This window comes from Gymnoscopelus braueri (assembly GCF_963280865.1).
Source record: "Gymnoscopelus braueri genome assembly, chromosome: 16".
Taxonomy (NCBI): Eukaryota; Metazoa; Chordata; class Actinopteri; order Myctophiformes; family Myctophidae; genus Gymnoscopelus; species Gymnoscopelus braueri.
In genome coordinates, this window is record NC_137616.1 from 25,992,117 (window position 1) to 26,009,791 (window position 17,675).

At 41.6% G+C, this 17,675-nt stretch overlaps 2 protein-coding genes across 4 annotated transcripts; one reads left to right on the forward strand and one right to left on the reverse strand.

Annotated features, from left to right (window-relative positions):
- Positions 1 to 63: 63 nt before the first annotated feature.
- On the forward strand, positions 64 to 5,695 carry acat2 (acetyl-CoA acetyltransferase 2). Of its 2 annotated transcripts, XR_013934754.1 has the most exons (10): positions 64 to 196; positions 1,217 to 1,351; positions 1,532 to 1,713; positions 1,879 to 1,996; positions 2,268 to 2,411; positions 2,532 to 2,654; positions 2,874 to 3,028; positions 3,120 to 3,230; positions 4,281 to 4,750; positions 4,795 to 5,695. XR_013934754.1 is itself a non-coding variant. In XM_080453588.1 (9 exons), the coding sequence occupies exons 1-9, from the start codon at positions 145 to 147 to the stop codon at positions 4,449 to 4,451; spliced, it is 1,191 nt and encodes a 396-aa protein (XP_080309714.1). In that variant the 5' UTR covers positions 64 to 144; the 3' UTR covers positions 4,452 to 5,695. The 2 variants fall into 2 exon arrangements, 1 of the variants encoding a protein (XP_080309714.1); XM_080453588.1 differs by having other exon boundaries at positions 4,281 to 5,695.
- Positions 5,696 to 5,809: 114 nt separating this feature from the next.
- LOC308103557 (T-complex protein 1 subunit alpha) lies at positions 5,810 to 16,411 on the reverse strand. 2 transcript variants are annotated; one of them, XM_080453587.1, is made up of 13 exons: positions 16,281 to 16,411; positions 14,388 to 14,473; positions 14,137 to 14,265; positions 12,372 to 12,469; positions 11,898 to 12,008; positions 10,946 to 11,127; positions 10,156 to 10,282; positions 9,644 to 9,819; positions 9,386 to 9,509; positions 7,985 to 8,177; positions 7,026 to 7,189; positions 6,042 to 6,273; positions 5,810 to 6,006 (listed from the first exon to the last, which is right to left on the reverse strand). In XM_080453587.1, the coding sequence occupies exons 1-12, from the start codon at positions 16,351 to 16,353 to the stop codon at positions 6,060 to 6,062; spliced, it is 1,677 nt and encodes a 558-aa protein (XP_080309713.1). In that variant the 5' UTR covers positions 16,354 to 16,411; the 3' UTR covers positions 5,810 to 6,006; positions 6,042 to 6,059. The 2 variants fall into 2 exon arrangements, with proteins under 2 accessions (XP_080309713.1, XP_080309712.1); XM_080453586.1 differs by having other exon boundaries at positions 5,810 to 6,273.
- Positions 16,412 to 17,675: the final 1,264 nt, after the last annotated feature.

Here is a 17,675-nt window from a genome sequence, read left to right on the forward strand (position 1 = left end):
GGCGCTGTGGTTGAGCTAACTGCTCCATGCTGTTGGAGATAGTGTAGTGCTGTCAGTCAGGCAGTGGCAACAACAGCCCACACCACAGTCATCGGCACCAGAGAGAGCAGCGATCATCTGAAGCAGGGACTTAAATTCTTCGGGATGATGAACACCGAGGCTATTGTCATCGTTTCTGCTGCTAGGACACCGATCGGTAAGTTACTGTCTTGTGTACAACAACATGGGCGCGTTTATGAAACATTTTTCCAGACCCAACAACCGCTTTAAGCCTCGTTTATACTTAGTTGCGTGTCGGTGTCGGGCTCAGTAAATAGCAGATCTACAAGCTCACAATGCGTCACATTGCATCACGAATGTGACGCGTTGTGAGCTTGTAGATCTGCTATTTACTGCATGCAACTAAGTATACACTAGGCTTTACTGTTGCTTAACAACGCCCGTATACGTGTCTCTGGTGAAATGATTTCTCTAGGATTGCTGAAAATAATGTATTTTTTTAAAACATTATTTTTCTAGTTAATAGTTTAACATGAATGTGTTTTTGTCATTGAATAATAACACCAGTCATAATTTAATAAGACTAAGTGGCTGCTTGTCTGACATTCATCCAGACGTATTGCTGGAACCTGATTGGTCACTTCACCTGTCCAGTTTTCTTTCGAGGCAGCGATTGGTTCGCTTGCCATAGAACCACGGACCAGGAACTTTGCCCCATTGGCTGGTTTTGTTGCTCAACTTGTCCTGGAACTGCTCCAGGCGTGTCTTAATAACTGAGCATCAAACTTTGTATTGATGGATTGATGTAATCAGGCTAGGATTGATGATGATAGGATAAGCTTTTAAACACATTAACATTAGCATCACTATTGTGGGAGAGACAAAAAAAGTCCACAAAGATCCACAAGCCACAATGCAGCTTGTAGATTGCTGTTATTAATAGCCACATTTTATAATAGGGCATATTAAGTGTATTAAATGTATTTGTTCAGTGTTTACTTACATATTTTAACAAGTGATCATCTCTAAATGAGTCATGTCATGTGAATAATATACATTTACATCAAATGACCCAAATAATGTTATAATAATATGCATTTTGATAATGTAATGTTGCCTCATTCCTCCTGACCATTCCACTAACGTGGTCTTATCAACATAACTTTCACATAGTAATTATCTCAATGAATCGTTCTCCTCGTGTATGTAACTTAAGGGTCTTTCAATGGTGCTCTGTCCACGGTACCTGTCCATGATCTGTGTTCGGTGGTGATCAAGGACGTGCTGCAGCGAGCTGGGCTGAGGCCGGATGAGGTGTCTGAGGTCATCATGGGACACGTCCTCACAGCGGGTAAAGCTGATAATCACTTTGATAGACTTATGTGCATGTTGTTGTCATCACCATGCGATTATGCTGCGAAGTGATTTAGCTGAAAATTTATTTTCAGCTTAATCTGACTTCTTTTTCTTCTTTTCTTTTGGCAATTTGGATTCGAAAAAAAAATCTTCCATACCTCTTTTTGCTCCTCAGGCCATGGGCAGAACCCTGCCCGCCAGGCCAGTGTTGCTGCAGGGATCCCCTATCCAGTCCCAGCCTGGAGCTGCCAGATGGTGTGTGGCTCTGGGCTGAAGGCTGTGTGTCTGGGAGCTCAGTCCATCCAGACTGGAGATTCCACTGTGGTGGTTGCTGGGGGCATGGAGAGCATGAGCAGGGTAAGTATCATGATGAGGAGTGCCAGAATTGAAGGCTAAGTGCCATAATTTAGTAGGGTGGGTTTGGAATCAGACCTGGGCCAAAGTGTAATTTGCAAATGCTAAAACTATCTATATAAAATTATGCATCACTTAACTACTTTCTCTTCACCTTGTCACCCCCAGGCACCTCACACATTGCATATGAGGGCAGGAGTGAAGATGGGCGATGCCTCGCTGCAGGACTCCATGGTGGCTGACGGCCTGACCGACGCCTTCCATGGTTACCACATGGGCATCACAGGTCAGAACGACAAGAAACAAGAAACACTGATTGCCACATTTACTTTGACATATCACCAATAGGAGAAAAGCCTTTTAGATGTCACTATGTCGGTTGTGTTTGGCCAAGTCAGTAGTTCTTCAATCCTCAAGCACCTGTGGTAGTGCTGCTGGTTCTCCATTTCATCAGAAAGAATGCACTGCACAGATGCACACAATTAACTACATAGGATAGATAACGAGCAGAGCTTGAACCCCTGTTTTAAGCTATGAATCTTTTCATCTTTTCTCAGCTGAAAATGTGGCTAAGCAGTGGGGTGTGAGTCGAGAAGAGCAGGACCATTTTTCCATCCGGTCCCAAAATAAAACTGAGGCTGCCCAAAAGGCAGGATATTTCGACCAGGAGATTGTCCCGGTCATGGTGCCGTCCAGAAAAGGCAAGACGTGCTTCTAAGTTCTAGAAATGTGCTCATCTACTTCACATTTCAGCAGCTGTCAGTCTGCCAAGTCATTACTTATTACATGGAAATCCTGCAATTTACTCCTCCTCTTCTCAGGTCCAGTGGAGGTGAAGTTGGATGAGTTTCCTCGCCATGGGACCAACGTGGACGCCATGCTCAAACTCAGACCTTGCTTCGTCAAGGACAGCAGTGGCACAGTCACTGCTGGCAATGCCTCAGGTACACAGAGGGCGTGCATCAGCCCTCAACGCACGCAGACAGATTTTATCACTAGAGGGTTCTTTCATTTATCAGTCACTTATCAAATGGCTTCTTTCCAGTGGAGCTCTCTGTGTTCTCCCTTGACCTTTCTAGTCTAAGCCTGTTATCTAGGTACATGGTTAACGTCATTGGGGTCTACTTAAAAGGCTTTTTCTTTAATCAAGTTAATCCTACTAGGTATAAATGATGGCGCAGCAGCAACCCTTCTCATGAGCCAATCAGAGGCTGAGAGGAGGGGCCTAAAACCCATGGCCAGAATCATCTCTTGGGCTCAAGCTGGACTCGATCCATCAATCATGGGCACTGGACCAATACCAGCCATCAGGAAAGCGGTAAGAAATTACTGAATATGCACATCTGTACATAAAATGCTTTCTAGATTTAATGTTGTATTCATTCCTGTATTTGTTTGTTTTCTGCTAGGTTGAGAAAGCAGGTTGGCACCTAGATCAAGTTGACCTGTTTGAGATCAATGAGGCTTTTGCTGCGCAGTCCATTGCTGTGGTCAAAGAGCTCGGACTAAACTCAGACAAGGTAAAACCTTTTGGTCCCCACAAATCTAAATGTATTTTAGGATGGCTTAGGTTTTATTTAAATATTAACATGAAATTGAGGGGAAAGGCGTTCAGGTGGCTTACTGGCAACGTAGCTGGCCGCCACCTCGGAGGTTGTGGGTTCGAATCCACCGTGGTGCATCCGGCTTTGTCGAGCGTCTATACTAACATAATTGGCTCGTGTTCGGGGAAGGGAAGCCGGACGGGGAGGGTAATATCAATGCACGTATTCCAACGGGCTGGGGCGGGTGTTGGGGCGGTAGGAGTTGGACGAAGGCTCTACGTCCTCCTGGTGGGGGCCCCTTCACTGGCAGATGAGTCAGTAGTATACAACGCACAAAATGTGTCTGGGGAGTAATCAATTGGCATAACGACTAAATTGGGGAGAAAAAGAGGTAAAAAGCACACCAAAAAGAGAAGAAATTGAGGGGAAAGTAGTTGCAGTTGAACCTGTAACACCTGAGAGAACATTATTTAAGCTTTTGTTTCATTTATAGCACAAACATAGTCGAGCTGATTTTACGTCAGATGTAATGCTATGCTTGTTTTGCCAGCAAAGGTGTTCATACCAGTAGTCTGCCATGTTTAACCCATTGAATAAGACTCACAGAATGCCGTTACCATTATGTTAACATTGAATGATTTGTAGTCTGATCAAAAATAGACCCTGGTATAAATATTGATGAGTGAAATTCCAAATGTCCATAACCGTTGATATGTTGAGCCAACATTGACTCAGTTATTCATGTAAGTTAGTTAACATTGTAACTAAAGACTTTGACGAAAATGTTACAAACGAGAAACCTAGACAGAAAGCCATTAACATGGAAATTGTCTATGCTTATCTACGATAGTGTATGGCTGAAGCTATGAATAGACAATGCTGTGTATTTATGCTGGTATGATTACTAATGATGTCAATGCATAAGCTGTACTCTCATACAGCTATGACTGTATGTATGGTTAGGTGCTCCATTTTGTTGTTCAAGTCTTCATAAGCAGTAATCCCAGAAATCTTTGCATACCTCAGGTGAATGTTTGCGGAGGTGCCATCTCTTTGGGACATCCCATCGGCATGTCTGGCTGTAGGATTCTGGTGACATTGCTGTACGCACTCCAGAGGACAGGAGGCCTTAAGGGTGTGGCCTCCCTTTGCATCGGAGGAGGAATGGGCATTGCCATGTGTGTGGAGAGAATGTGAGGTGACCAGTTCATCACACAGTGTCCAGGAGTTACAACATTCATGTTCATGGAGAATAAGGGACTGGTCTGGGACCCATTGTTTACATGAGGGAAATTATTGAATGGTAACTGTAAGGGCTGGGCGATAGACAAAATCAAATATTGTTTTGACTAAATACCTCTATAGATATTTCGTGGGGATGAGATTGAGGTAAATAATCAACAATAATGTATATATAACGAAGTGGGTAAAGGCAAATAGAACAGCCAGGTACGTTCTGAAAATTACAAATTATTGTAATGCATCCTTTAATGACTGTAAATATGCTTGTACCATGATATCCAAAATCCCAGACATCTAGTCTCATATCACAATATTGATATATATCGCCCAGTCCTAGGAAACTGCTGTCTCTGCCTAGAGACTGTACCTATAGCAGAGCTACTGAATGTATATGTTGTGATTGCCTTCATTGCACTGTGAATCAACTTACTCCTTCCCATTTCTTACTTGAAATTAGCTATTGAAGATTTTAGTCTCGTTTAGTCAATGAGTATTACTTTTATCAGGTGAGGGAAATCTCGTCTTAGGTGACAACTACACTAGTCTTATAAAATTGAACAGATAACAGGGCATGTTTTGAGCATTTTACCCCATTTAATATTTTTCATGCAACATGGATAATTTTAACACCCATTTATAATATTCTTTTGCCTTACCACTGACAGGTTGGTGTCAATACACTAGTCTTATAAAATTGAACAGATAACAGGGCATGTTGAGAGCATTTTACCCCATTTAATATTTTTCATGCAACATGGATAATTTCAACACCCATTTATATGCTTTTGCCTTACCACTGACAGGTTGGTGTCATTTCTCAGCCACTGAAAACTACAAATACACAGGATAAACTTACTATAATCGCTTAAATAATTGAACTGGTAGGTGATTAATGTAGGACAAATTGTGCCATGTAGGACAAATTGTGCCAAATACTGTCTGCTTAAAGATGCAACCATGTGATACTTTACATTCCAACATCTATCCCCAGTCTCCCTGTATGGAATCCTAGCCATGGTTTTTCCATACTAGATCAATAGCGTAGACTACAGCCTTTAAGTGCCCTGAGGTTAATGCTAGCCATACACCAGTGCTTCCTGTAGATATCCAGTTGTGAATGGTAGTGCTAGCTACTGCAAACCTGTCCCGATTGTACTGAAGTGAAGTGAAAATGTTTACCAACATCCAATTGTTACATATGTAATCGTTTCTAATTGTTACCTATATCAATAAAGAGTTACCCCCAGCACAACTTGTTCCTCAAAAACATGCATAACCAAATCACAGATGAGAAAATGAATTAAGAAATCAGGTAGTTCACAACCATAGAAGGTTTATTTGCAAGTGTCCAAAAACAATCAACAGTATCAGTTAATGGTTCCCATAGCAATGGGCTGCCCTGTGGGAATGGAGAGAACAGTAAACAGGCAAAGTGCACACACGGCCTACACTATAGACAACAGCCATGAAGAGCTCTATGTATAAATACAGACATTTAAGCCTAGCGGACCAGGACCGCTGTTGACTTAAAGCAAGAGGAGATGTCGGGACCAGTCAAAGCCTTCAACCGTCCAGGGATCCTGAATTTACAGCATCCTGGTATGAGGGTCCTCCCTCTTTCTGGTCGGGGAACAGCTTGATGAGGTCATCAATACGAAGGATGGTGATGGCGGCTTCGGTGGCGAACTTGAGGCTTTTGGTCTTTACCATGGTGGGCTCGTACACGCCTGCCTGTTTGTTGTCTCTTGGTTTGCCATTCACCAGGTCCAAACCAATCCTGAAGGAGACAGCAGTGGACAATATTTATTAAATACATATAAGGACTAGAGTATTTGCACTTACCCAAACAGACCTGCTCAGTGGAATGGTCAAGCCAGGTGAATAGTCATGTCACAAAAATGCATGCACACTGTATTTTCCCCCCAGTAAGCTTTACTTGCTGCATTTCAGAAAGCACCATATCCATATTATTGGGAGCTAGCAATCTCTGCTAAATCAGTGGTAGTACTATGCATGTTTGCATGCTTTATATGATTCCTGTCTGTTTTAATTAGTGGAGCGTACAGCCTCTCTGGAGGATGCACTAACAAATATTAGTTCTTTAAGAAATTACGCTTATCGATTTGAGATTGTGCCATCATTTCATATGGAGGTGGTGGAATTAAGGCCACTCAACCTCCTCAGATCATGAAGGACATTTTCTGTATCCTGTTCGCATAGCCACACATCTGAAGTGGAGGCAGATGGGCAGTCCAAGTACAGGAAGTCAAACTTTTCAATGAATATAGGACATAAGAGTATATGCACTTACCCAAACATACCTGCTCAGTGGAATGGTCAAGCCATATGTAAAGTCAAACCACAAAAATGCATGCACACTGAATTGTCCCCCCAGTAAGCTTTACTTGAGCTGCATTTCAGACAAAGCACCATATCCACATTATTGGGAGCTAGCTAGCAACATCTGAACTGCACCGTGTAAACCGGTAACAGACCATATCAACAGTAGTGTATTTAAAGATAACACACCATTTGAGGTTCTTGCGTTCAGGGTTAACCTGGGCCTCGTTGTGGAAGGCACGGAGCTTAGCCACCAGGTCAGTGGAGTCCTGTGCTGCATTCACAGCCAGTGTCTTGGGGATGACAAGGAGGGAGCGAGCAAACTCTGCAATGGCCAACTGCTCCCGGGAACCCTGAAAACAACCCATAACATACAGTAAATGCCACATTACAAGAACTTTGACAATACAAATAAAATGCAGATCGTGTTTAATACATTATACAAAGTCACAGGTGGTTATACGTAACAAAGTCACAGGTGGTTTGTAGTGTATTATTACACTACACTTACAGTGAATATTCAAACAGTATTAGTCAAGCCAATCTCAGCTAAATCAGTGGTAGTACTATGCATGTTCCCGTGCTTTATATGGTTCCTGTCAGTTTTAATTAGTTGAGCTTACAACCTCCCTTGAGGATGAAATATCAAATGTCGTTTTAAAATTACGCTTCGATTGAGATTGTACCATCATTTCATATGGAGGTGGTGGAATTAAGGCCACTCAACCTCCTCAGATCATGAAGGACATTTTCTGTATCCTGTTCGCATAGCCACACATCTGAAGTGGAGGCAGATGGGCAGTCCAAGTACAGGAAGTCAAACTTTTCAATGAAAAAGACACTTAGTACACTTTTATATCACCATTCCTAAAAGCGACTACATCCCGTTTACAGGCCCACCCCTCTATGATGGGACAGTTAATCACACCCCTCTATGATGGACCTTTGAGTGCAGCCATTCAGTAAAGGTAGGAATGACTTACATGTCCAATGTGGCAGTACAGTGTACCGACAAGCTACATTGAAGCCTTTAGTTCATATTTTAATTATCAAGTGAGAGCTAAATTGGCGACCACACTGGCACAGCAGCTTCAGATTGCGTTTCTGTATGCATGCTTTCTGCCAAGGTATTCTTCCAAGAGCCTCACCATGCTGGTGGCGTAATTCTCCAGGTAAATGGACAGAGCTGCCTCCACAGCGCCACCTCCTGGCACAACAGACTTGGACTCCAGTACCCTCTTCACAACGCACAGTGCATCGTGCAGGGAGCGCTCCATCTCGTCACACATGAAGTCATTGGCCCCGCGCAGGATGATGGAGGCCGATGTGCGTGCTTTGGTGCTGAGGGAGAAAGGCGATGGGACAGAACAAGGAAGCGTTAAACGCATGGATGTCATGCACCGAAACCAGCAGATTTACCGTGTAGTAGGCCTATGCATGTGTGATAATTCCTGTATTTTCATATCTATGCAATGTTAGCAATCTCACCCTAGCAATGCCTAAAATGTTGTTATACCAAAAGAACAATGATGCGTATGGATTTGAGATTGTGCCGTCATTTCATATGGAAGTGGTGGAAATAAGACCACTCAACCTCCTCAAGTCATGAAGGATATTTTATTTATCCTGTTTGCATAGCTACACATCTATAGTGGCAGATGGGCAGTACTGAAAAAACAGGAAGTCAAACTTTTCACTGAAATCAGAAGTACACTAATTCCAAACAAGGCAGTATTATACTGTGCAGAAAATAGATCAGTGATATAAAAAAAGCGATTGAAAACTCAAATATCAAGGTAGTGCCGAGTCTGCTGACGCAAGTGATACACATCATCATCGCAGTTGTTGACACTACTCCTAGGCCTGTTATGTTATGTCATAATCGCCTAATTGCAATTAAAATAATCTCATAATTATTTTGCATAATCTTTTCCATGCTGAACATTTTTCATCCATTTTCAAAAATAATGGAAAGAGAAGATCTACAAGCTCAAAACGCGGCATCGCCTATTTCCAAAATTCATTTTCTTTTAGCCATTAAGACCTGATGCCGAGTCTACAAATCATCTCTGCCGGGTGGAAAAGTTATTTTTCAGGATTCAAAAATAGCAAAAGTAGCAGATCTACAAGCTCGAACGGCGTCGCTTCGAGTTTGTGGATCTGCTACTTTATATACTTTTGAGTGACGCTGTAGTATACTCAAGTAGGACATTACATTAGTTTTACATTAGTTTACGAAAAAAAACCAAAAGTTAGAATACGAGGTTTGTGCCCGACGGCAACGAAATGCCTTCTAAATCATACGTTTTCTGAAAAAACTTAAGTTGCCACACACACACATATAGCTAAAATCTAAAATGACAGATGCTTTCCCAGTCTTAATTGGTCAAGTATTAAGTTATTAAATTGCCCTGTGCACCTTGTGGATCACGGTTTTCCCTGCCATTGACATCACTATCCCACTCTGTTTTTATCCAATTTACTAAGACAGTATGACTTGAGAGAAATTATACAAGCATGTTATTTATTCCTTTGTTTTCAGGTCTTACTTCTTAATAAGGATGAGTTCGTCATCACAGATCTTTTCCTGCACCACCTCCTCAGCCTGACCCAGCATGGTGGCCTCAAATGTCTCCTCTCCCTCCAAGTTGGTCAGTGAAGGACACATGGTGGCTGGGGACAGACAAACATACAGTAAATACACTGATATGGAATATGGATACTTTACAAGTACTGGCAACTGGGCTTCAAGAGTGGCTCAACAGATGTTATTTCAAAAGAAATAAGACTATCGCTTATCACGTTACCTCCTGTGGCTTTGGCGATGCGTTTGAGGTCCCTCTTGATGACCCTCCTGACAGCCATGGCACCCACATCCACAAAGTACTTCAGACACATGTCGTCAATGCCACCTGTGGTCAGGATGACATTGGCGCCTGATGCCAGGATCTTCTGGATTCTCTCCTTGGTGATGTCCGATTCCCTGGATTGGCAAATTCAAATGCATTAGTTTACCAAGAGACAAGCGGGCTTGTTTTTTTTTATTGCTGGATATAGTAAATAGTATTTTTGTATCTGTAAATTATACAGACATGTTGATTGTGCCATCATTTCATATGGAAGTGGTGGAAATAAGGCCACTCAACCTCCTCATATCATGAAGGATATTTTCTTTATCCTGTTTGCATAGCTACACATCTATAGTGGCAGATGGGCAGTACTGAAAAAACAGGAAGTCAAACGTTTCACAGCCGATTTAAATGGGAGGATCCATTGTGTGTGCAATGTGCATACAAGAGAATCGCAATACAATGGTCACCTCTGTCTGATCAGGTCAAGCTTCTCAGGATCGTTGATGACGACTTGGACACCCATCTTCATCTTGGTCTTCTGCAGGCTGAAGTCAAGGCACGCTATCTTGGCGTTCATAACACGTTTTACCATGCCTTTGGAATGACAGCAAGTTATTTACAGTCAACATGCCCAAACAAATATCACACTTTTATAGGTAAATGTTTAGTCTGGCTCATAGAAGAGGTGCCATAGTTTATAGAGGAAGCACTGCAATTGCATCCATCACTTTTAAAGTCAAAGCACCCACTTCCACACATATGCTATCAGAAGGAAGTGGGACAGTGAATTTAAGAGAGTAGATCGATTAACCTAATGGTGCACAAGTGCGTCAAATAAATGTTTTTAAGAAGTTGCGCTTATCAATTTCAGATTGTGCCATCATTTCATATGGAGGTGGTGGAATTAAGGCCACTCAACCTCCTCAGATCATGAAGGACATTTTCTGTATCCTGTTCGCATAGCCACACATCTGAAGGAGGCAGATGGGCAGTCCAAGTACAGGAAGTCAAACTTTTCAGTGAAAAAGGGTAGTACATTTTTATATCACAATTCTGGAAGGGCCCAATTGAATTGGGTTCTTGGCCAAATTAAGGAAGCACATCGCTTTCAAAGTCAAAGCACCGACTCCCACACATACTATATCACTACATATGTCATCAGAAGAGTGGGATATAACATTACATTTAAATGAGAGTAGATAGATTAACCTGATGGTGCACAAGTGTGTCAAATGTTTTGTCTGATAGTGTACGTACTTTGTGAGCCAACTGTGCAGTTCACTGCGTAACCGTTGACCAGGAAGCTTTCTTTCTGGCTGCGACCGTGGGCTTTAAGCACATTGACAGAGTTGATTGGATACTTAGCCACGCCCTTGCCGTCAACAAACTTCACAGCCAAGGTAGCATCTACCACCATGTTGGCAAAGAAGTCTGCATCACTGAAGCATCACAGGTTAAGGGAGGCAACCATGTTCCATTTGTATACGATTGCACACTCAACCCTTAATCAAAGCATGCAGGTGAGCTTATGAGGTATGAGACTGTGCCGTCATTTCATATGGAAGTGGTGGAAATAAGGCCACTCAACCTCCTCATCATGAAGGATATTTTCTGTATCCTGTTTGCATAGCTACACATCTATAGTGGCAGATGGGTAGTACTGAAAAAACAGGAAGTACACTTAGCCCAAAAAGCAGTATGCAGAGGTATGTCTGTCTAAACTAGATCCAGGTGGCTTGCATTTTAAAACACATTTTAGAAAGGATGATTCATGGGCGTGGATTAGGTATCTTGATGTCACGTTCCTAACTTAATGAACCATCATTCCCTGTATGGATATTTCAATACTCAGCAGCAATATTCACATGGTACACAGGCCAAAAGGTTGTCTAGGGATGGCAATTTCAAGGAATTTAGTCAAACATATTTCCATATGGTGATATCACAGAAAATCCTATGTATCTTTTTTCTAGAGTTGTTTTAAATGTTACAAATATATAACTGCCCTAGTGTTTCAGTCGCTCCTCTAGCCCAAATCAGACCACTGATCCGTTACAAGTCAAAAGTCTAAAGAGTGTAAAGGGATTCAGTGGACTGGATACAAGTCAAAAATGTCCCATGTGTGGATTGCGACCCAGGCCAAATACTTCCAGTGTTGTTTATTACCAAAGTAAGGCTTACCCAGGTAGGCAAAGAACAGGAAGGATACACGCCAATGATTTTAGAAGACATGGACGTCTTGGCTGCATTGATCAGGCATTCCCTGCCGAGTTCATCTGTCGCAATGGTGAGATTCTCATTAATGTAGCGCACAGCTTCCCTGGAGAATGAAATAACAAATACAAGTTTTAAAGAACTTAGACTTACAACAAATATTAGTTTAATAAATTACGCTCATCGATTTGAGATTGTGCCATCATTTCATATGGAGGTAGTGGATTTAAGGCCACTCAACCTCCTCAGATCATGAAGGACATTTTCTGTATCCTGTTCGCATAGCCACACATCTGAAGTAGAGGCAGATGGGCAGTCCAAGTACAGGAAGTCAAACTTTTCAGTGAAAAAAGGATGTGGTACAATTTTATATCACAATTCCTGAAGGGCCCAATTTAATTAGGTTCTTGGCCAAATTACCCAAGGCTGAAGTTAGAAACTAAGGACAGAGCAAAGAGATATGACTTACTTGCAAGCCAGACGGTATCCACTGATAACTGATGTTGGGTGAATCTTCTGTTTCACCAGTTCATCTGCATTCTTAAGCAACTCTGCCGCAATGATCACCTGAACAAAACCCCAACACCACAAAAGTTAATCAATGACCACCAGAACTAATTCCCAACACCACAAGAGTTCATCAATTACCACCGTTAACACCAACACCACAAGAGTTATTCATTGATCATCTGTGCGGGGGAAGAAAAATAAACTAACATTACAAGAGTTTTTCAATGATCACCTGAACCCCAACATTTTACCAGTTTATCAGTGAGGGAGGGAGGGAGGACAATTCCATTTAGAATATTGCCATTTTGCAATCGCACCCTAGCAATGCCTAAAATGTTGTTACACCAATCCATAAGAACAATGATGCGTATGGATTTGAGATAGGGATGCACATTATCAATTAATTAAATTGATAACCTATTATCACTCGATGAATTGATTAGCGTTTTTTTAGGACCAAAAGGAAAATTCTTGTCCGATCGAAAATGAGTGCAGAAACATAATTGCCTTGATGTATATAACATTAACGAGCATCAGCTGGACAGACACACACCTCCCCTCTGCAGTGCTCTATGGAGTCTGTCTCATTTCCATCCAAAAGCCCTTGAATATGGAATATAATTAAGGATTACTAACATCCCTAATTTGAGATTGTGCCTTCATTTCATATGGAAGTGGTGGAAATAAGGTCACTCAACCTCCTCAAGTCATGAAGGATTTTTCTTTATCCTGTTTGCATAGCTACACATCTATAGTGGCAGATGGGTAGTACTGAAAAAACAGGAAGTCAAACTTTTCACTGGTAATCAGAAATACACTTATCCCAAACAAGGCAGTATTATACTGCGCAGAAAATAGATCAGTGATGTAAAATAAATTGAAAACTCAAATTACAAGGTAGTGCAGAGTCTGCTGACGCAAGTGATACTGCGGTCCTTAACTCTATAAACGCCATTGACTCGAAAACGCGTCAATTACTACTTAATCCACCCACGCCATTGACGCGTTGGATTTGCGTTCATTGTTTAATCTCTGATCGCGCTATGCTGCTTAAAATTCAATGTTATTCTCGAGTTCCACTTACTTCACCCATATCTGCATCCGGTTTAGTGACCTGGGTTCCGTTTCCGGTTTTTGATTATTTTCCCCCGGTCATTTTCGTCCAAAATAGGTAAACAAACGGCTTTTCACACGGTATAACGGACAAACAGACAGCTTCTCTTCTATAATCTATGGTCTGGGTGACGATCAGTCATCGCCGTCGTGTATCACATCGTAATTTTGACGATCAAAACAATCTGGGAGGACGTCACATCCGTTTATGTTTTTCCCTGTCTAATCGCTCAAGAAGGGTAACAGTGACACAAGGAGCTGATCAAGCTATCATGTGCTACTCTCTAGTGGCGGATTTGTGCGGCGTCTTTAAAAAACAGTCTGATCAATTATTTTCATGAACATTTTCAAAATATAAAAATAAAAAAAAACACGAAAATTGCTGGCAATGGGGGAGTACTTTATGAAAATACTCTGGCAGTCAAAGAGTTAAGATATTCAACACAGATGCTTTCCCAGTCTTAATGGGTTAAGTATAAAGTTATTAATTTGCCCTGTGCACCTTTTTTTTTAACGAAGCCTAAAAGCCAAAGAGAATAATTTGAGTCACAATTATTTGTGTGACAATTAATCGTCATGTAAAATGTCATAATGGTGATAGCCCAACTCACCACTGAGGTGGTCCCATCCCCGACCTCCTTGTCCTGCAGCTCAGCTAGTTCACACAGGACCTTGGCTGCTGGGTGCTCCACTTCCAGCAGGCTCAGGATGGTTGCTCCATCATTTGTGATGGTGACATCCTGCCAACACAGCCCATGAGATATACATGATAAATACTCCACTTTTCATCATTTGCAACAAATCTAACCATTGATGCAGGGATGATGTTATCATAGTGAAGAGCATCGAATGTGACACTAACCCCAATGTCGTCCACCAACATCTTGTCAAGCCCAACAGGCCCAAGGGAGCTCTTGACAATGTTGGCGATTGATGATGCAGCCATTACTACAAATGCAAGAGGGAGACTACCATTACAACATACCAACCATATTATCACTGCAATTACAATATTTTACACACACACACAGATTGTGCCATCATTTCATATGGAGGTGGTGGAATTAAGGCCACTCAGCCTCCTCAGATCATGAAGGACATTTTCTCTATCCTGTTCGCATAGCCACACATCTGGAGTGGAGGCAGATGGGCAGTCCAGTACAGGAAGTCAAACTTTTCATTGAAAAAGGACTTGGTACAATTTTATATCACAATTCCTAAAGGCCCCAATTTTAATTAGCTTCTTGGCCAAATTACACAAGGCTGAAGTTAGCAATTAAGGACAGAGCAAAGAGACATGACTTACTTGCAAGCCAGGCGGTATCCACTGACGTTTCGCCGTGAGCTTCGTTAGGTGCTGAAGCTCACGGCGAAACGCATAGTGCCAATACATCACTTAATGCAGCAGTAAATTGTCCATCTCTGTTCTGGAGTGTGCAGTCCATCCGTTTTTACAATACATACATATATAATATTTAAAAAAGATCCTGTTCTGTCGCTTCATGGAGTAGGATGCATTTATGTAGCTGCAAGCAACTTAGACGCTATCATCTGCATCTAAGATGCAATACCTTCCATTGCCAACCGATTCATGAAACAGGAAAGTCCTATCTGATTGTATTAAACGACCAAAAACTCCAATATTGCAAGTCTGTCAAGTCTTTGTTTGAAAAAAAAACCCGCCGATGTCATATAATGAGCAACTTTCTGTCAATCAATATATGCGTTTGACTTTGGAAGCACTCGTTTTAAATCACTCAACGTGCGTCGTGCGAAATTGCACTCACGCAGGAGGCAGCAGGAGGAGGTAAGTGATTTACAACGAGTGCTTCCAAACTCGAAAACAAGAATAATCGCTGCACGGAGTTTACATAAAGTTGCTCATAAGTATAAAGGCCAGACCGTACCAATGCAACTCATTGCAACTGCCATTGTGGATAATGGTTGCAGCAAGGAGTAGCATTGGTGTGGACTGGCCTTATCATGACCACGGTTGATTTTTATTAAACAAAGACTAGACAGTCAAAGAGGATAATCCAAGCTGTCCATACAGCTGAAATAATAGTGGGTTATCATTGTTTAACACAATCAAATAGGAATTGTTTGTTTCATAAATGGGCTGAGGTCAAGAGAGTACTGCAACTTAGATGCAGATTCATTGAATACTTTAACAGTTTGGTAAAAGAAAAAGTACAGTTGTGCAGATTTATACAAAAGGATGCTAAAATTATGACCCCCAAAAAGCCCAGGGCTTATTTCCATCGAGGTCCTATGTATTCAATTCATTGAGACATTTAAAGACAAACAATATACAATAATGTGCATATACAATAAGATAGCATCATAGCATCTAAGTTGCTTGCGGCTAGGCTAGCACTGATGCACACATCCATATAGCCACACCTTCACATCATGACGGTGTTCATTCTAGCTCGTTAGCATAGCGGCTCAATCAGTCAGGGACGGCTGATTCAGCGGTACTAAAAGGGGAACGTTCACATGAAATGTCCTAAAATATACATTTGGAGGAAAGCTGCTCCTATTCCAGATTAAGAAACGAATAACCAATTTAAACCGTTACGTGTAGACATTACAGGAGAGAGACGTCACATTAGCTAGCCTAGCAGCATAATCCACACGTGCTGCACGCAGTGGCTAAACAGCTATGGCTGACTTTTCTATCAAGTGTCCGTTTCTGTCGGACACAGAACGTCAACTTTAACCGAAACATAAGGAAATTGTTGTATTAACTCACCATTTTGAGTGCGAACAGACTCGCCAGTTGTTCTCTGGCCGAGCACATTTAACGGACCTTCTAACATCGACATTTTTGGACCGTCACCGCACGAACGAGAAGAAAGACAGTGTGGAAATGCACTGTGGGTATTAAACTGGTCAGCGTTGCCAGATTGTGCGAGATAAATAAGCAACTAGGTCTATCAAAAACAAGCCCAAAACACATGAGCGTCGGATAATTGGAAATAGCTGATCTAGCTTGCTCAAAAACACGTCGCGTTGTGAGCTTGTAGATCTGCAATTAAATATAAAAATAAATCTTGAAAAAGGTGAAAAATAATATAATATTTATTTTACTTTTATTTAACAAGCAGCTTTACAGGAAACGCCCAAAGTCGCTTATAATAAGTGGACATGGCAACACTGACCGGTGTCTGTTACGCATGCGTGGAGTCTCCTAGTAGGGTCGCTTCTTGCATCCCATCCAGCGTGAACCAGAATGTTCGAGAAAATAAATATGTCAAACCGAAGTTTCAATCGTATATAATTTGTACATTATAGCATTTTTATCATCCATTATGTGCGATTATTAATCAATCCACGTATATTACTTGAAATTCACGTTTTGTCGTCATAGAAGTGACTTCTTATAAACTGCATCACCCAGCAGCTCTTCTATTACTGTATCAAGGATGCCCTCTGCTGTTGATGTTGCACATTCCCCATCCTTTGTTTAATTCTAAAGTCATGGTTTTATGTTAATAGGAAAAAGAAGAAAAAATACAACAAATACATAAATAAATCACAGCACATACATACATACTACTAAATAGTTTTTTTAATTTTTTTATTGGAGGATAAACCCCTTGACTTGAGATGAATCATCTCGTCTTCCAGGGGGTCCTCAGGCACAACATACAAACAATGACAAAAAAACAATCACATAACATTCAACAACAACAAAACATACACACAAGGGCTCTCACACCATCCCATCCTAGTTAATTAATGCAACCAGTCCAGTGCAGTAATTTATTCACACAACTGCATAGTGAAATGCTGCAGCTTCAATTTACAAACTCCAATCTGGCTTCAGAAAATCCCACTCCACTGACACATGCCTTCTCTGAACGACTATATCAAACAAGAGGTTGACAGGGGCAAATATTGCGGCATGGTCATGCTGGACCTCCAGAATTCCTTTGACACCATTAATCACACAATCATGAATGATAAGTTAAAAGCAATAGGTTTCGATAAAACGTCGGCGTGCTGGATGAGATCCTATCTGGAGGGGAGGGAACAGGTGGTGGAAGTGCACGGAACCCTGTCCCCCCCTAGGACCTTTACTGTTCCTGATATATGTGAACGATATGTCATCAGCTTGCGACTGCAACCTGTTCCTGTTCGCAGA

What these genes read in the sequence shown, in the direction of transcription:
- acat2 (XM_080453588.1), top strand. Translation starts at nt 145, where the DNA reads ATGATGAACACCGAGGCTATTGTCATCGTTTCTGCTGCTAGGACACCG. An exon ending in GCATGGAGAGCATGAGCAGG is followed by an intron (nt 1,714 to 1,878) that starts GTAAGTATCATG and finishes TGTCACCCCCAG; the next exon opens with GCACCTCACACATTGCATAT. An exon ending in CATGGTGCCGTCCAGAAAAG is followed by an intron (nt 2,412 to 2,531) that starts GCAAGACGTGCT and finishes TCCTCTTCTCAG; the next exon opens with GTCCAGTGGAGGTGAAGTTG.
- LOC308103557 (XM_080453587.1), bottom strand. Translation starts at nt 16,353, where the DNA reads ATGTCGATGTTAGAAGGTCCGTTAAATGTGCTCGGCCAGAGAACAACT. An exon ending in TCTTCTAAAATCATTGGCGT is followed by an intron (nt 11,128 to 11,897) that starts GTATCCTTCCTG and finishes GTGATGCTTCAG; the next exon opens with TGATGCAGACTTCTTTGCCA. An exon ending in GAACTCATCCTTATTAAGAA is followed by an intron (nt 8,178 to 9,385) that starts GTAAGACCTGAA and finishes TTTCTCCCTCAG; the next exon opens with CACCAAAGCACGCACATCGG.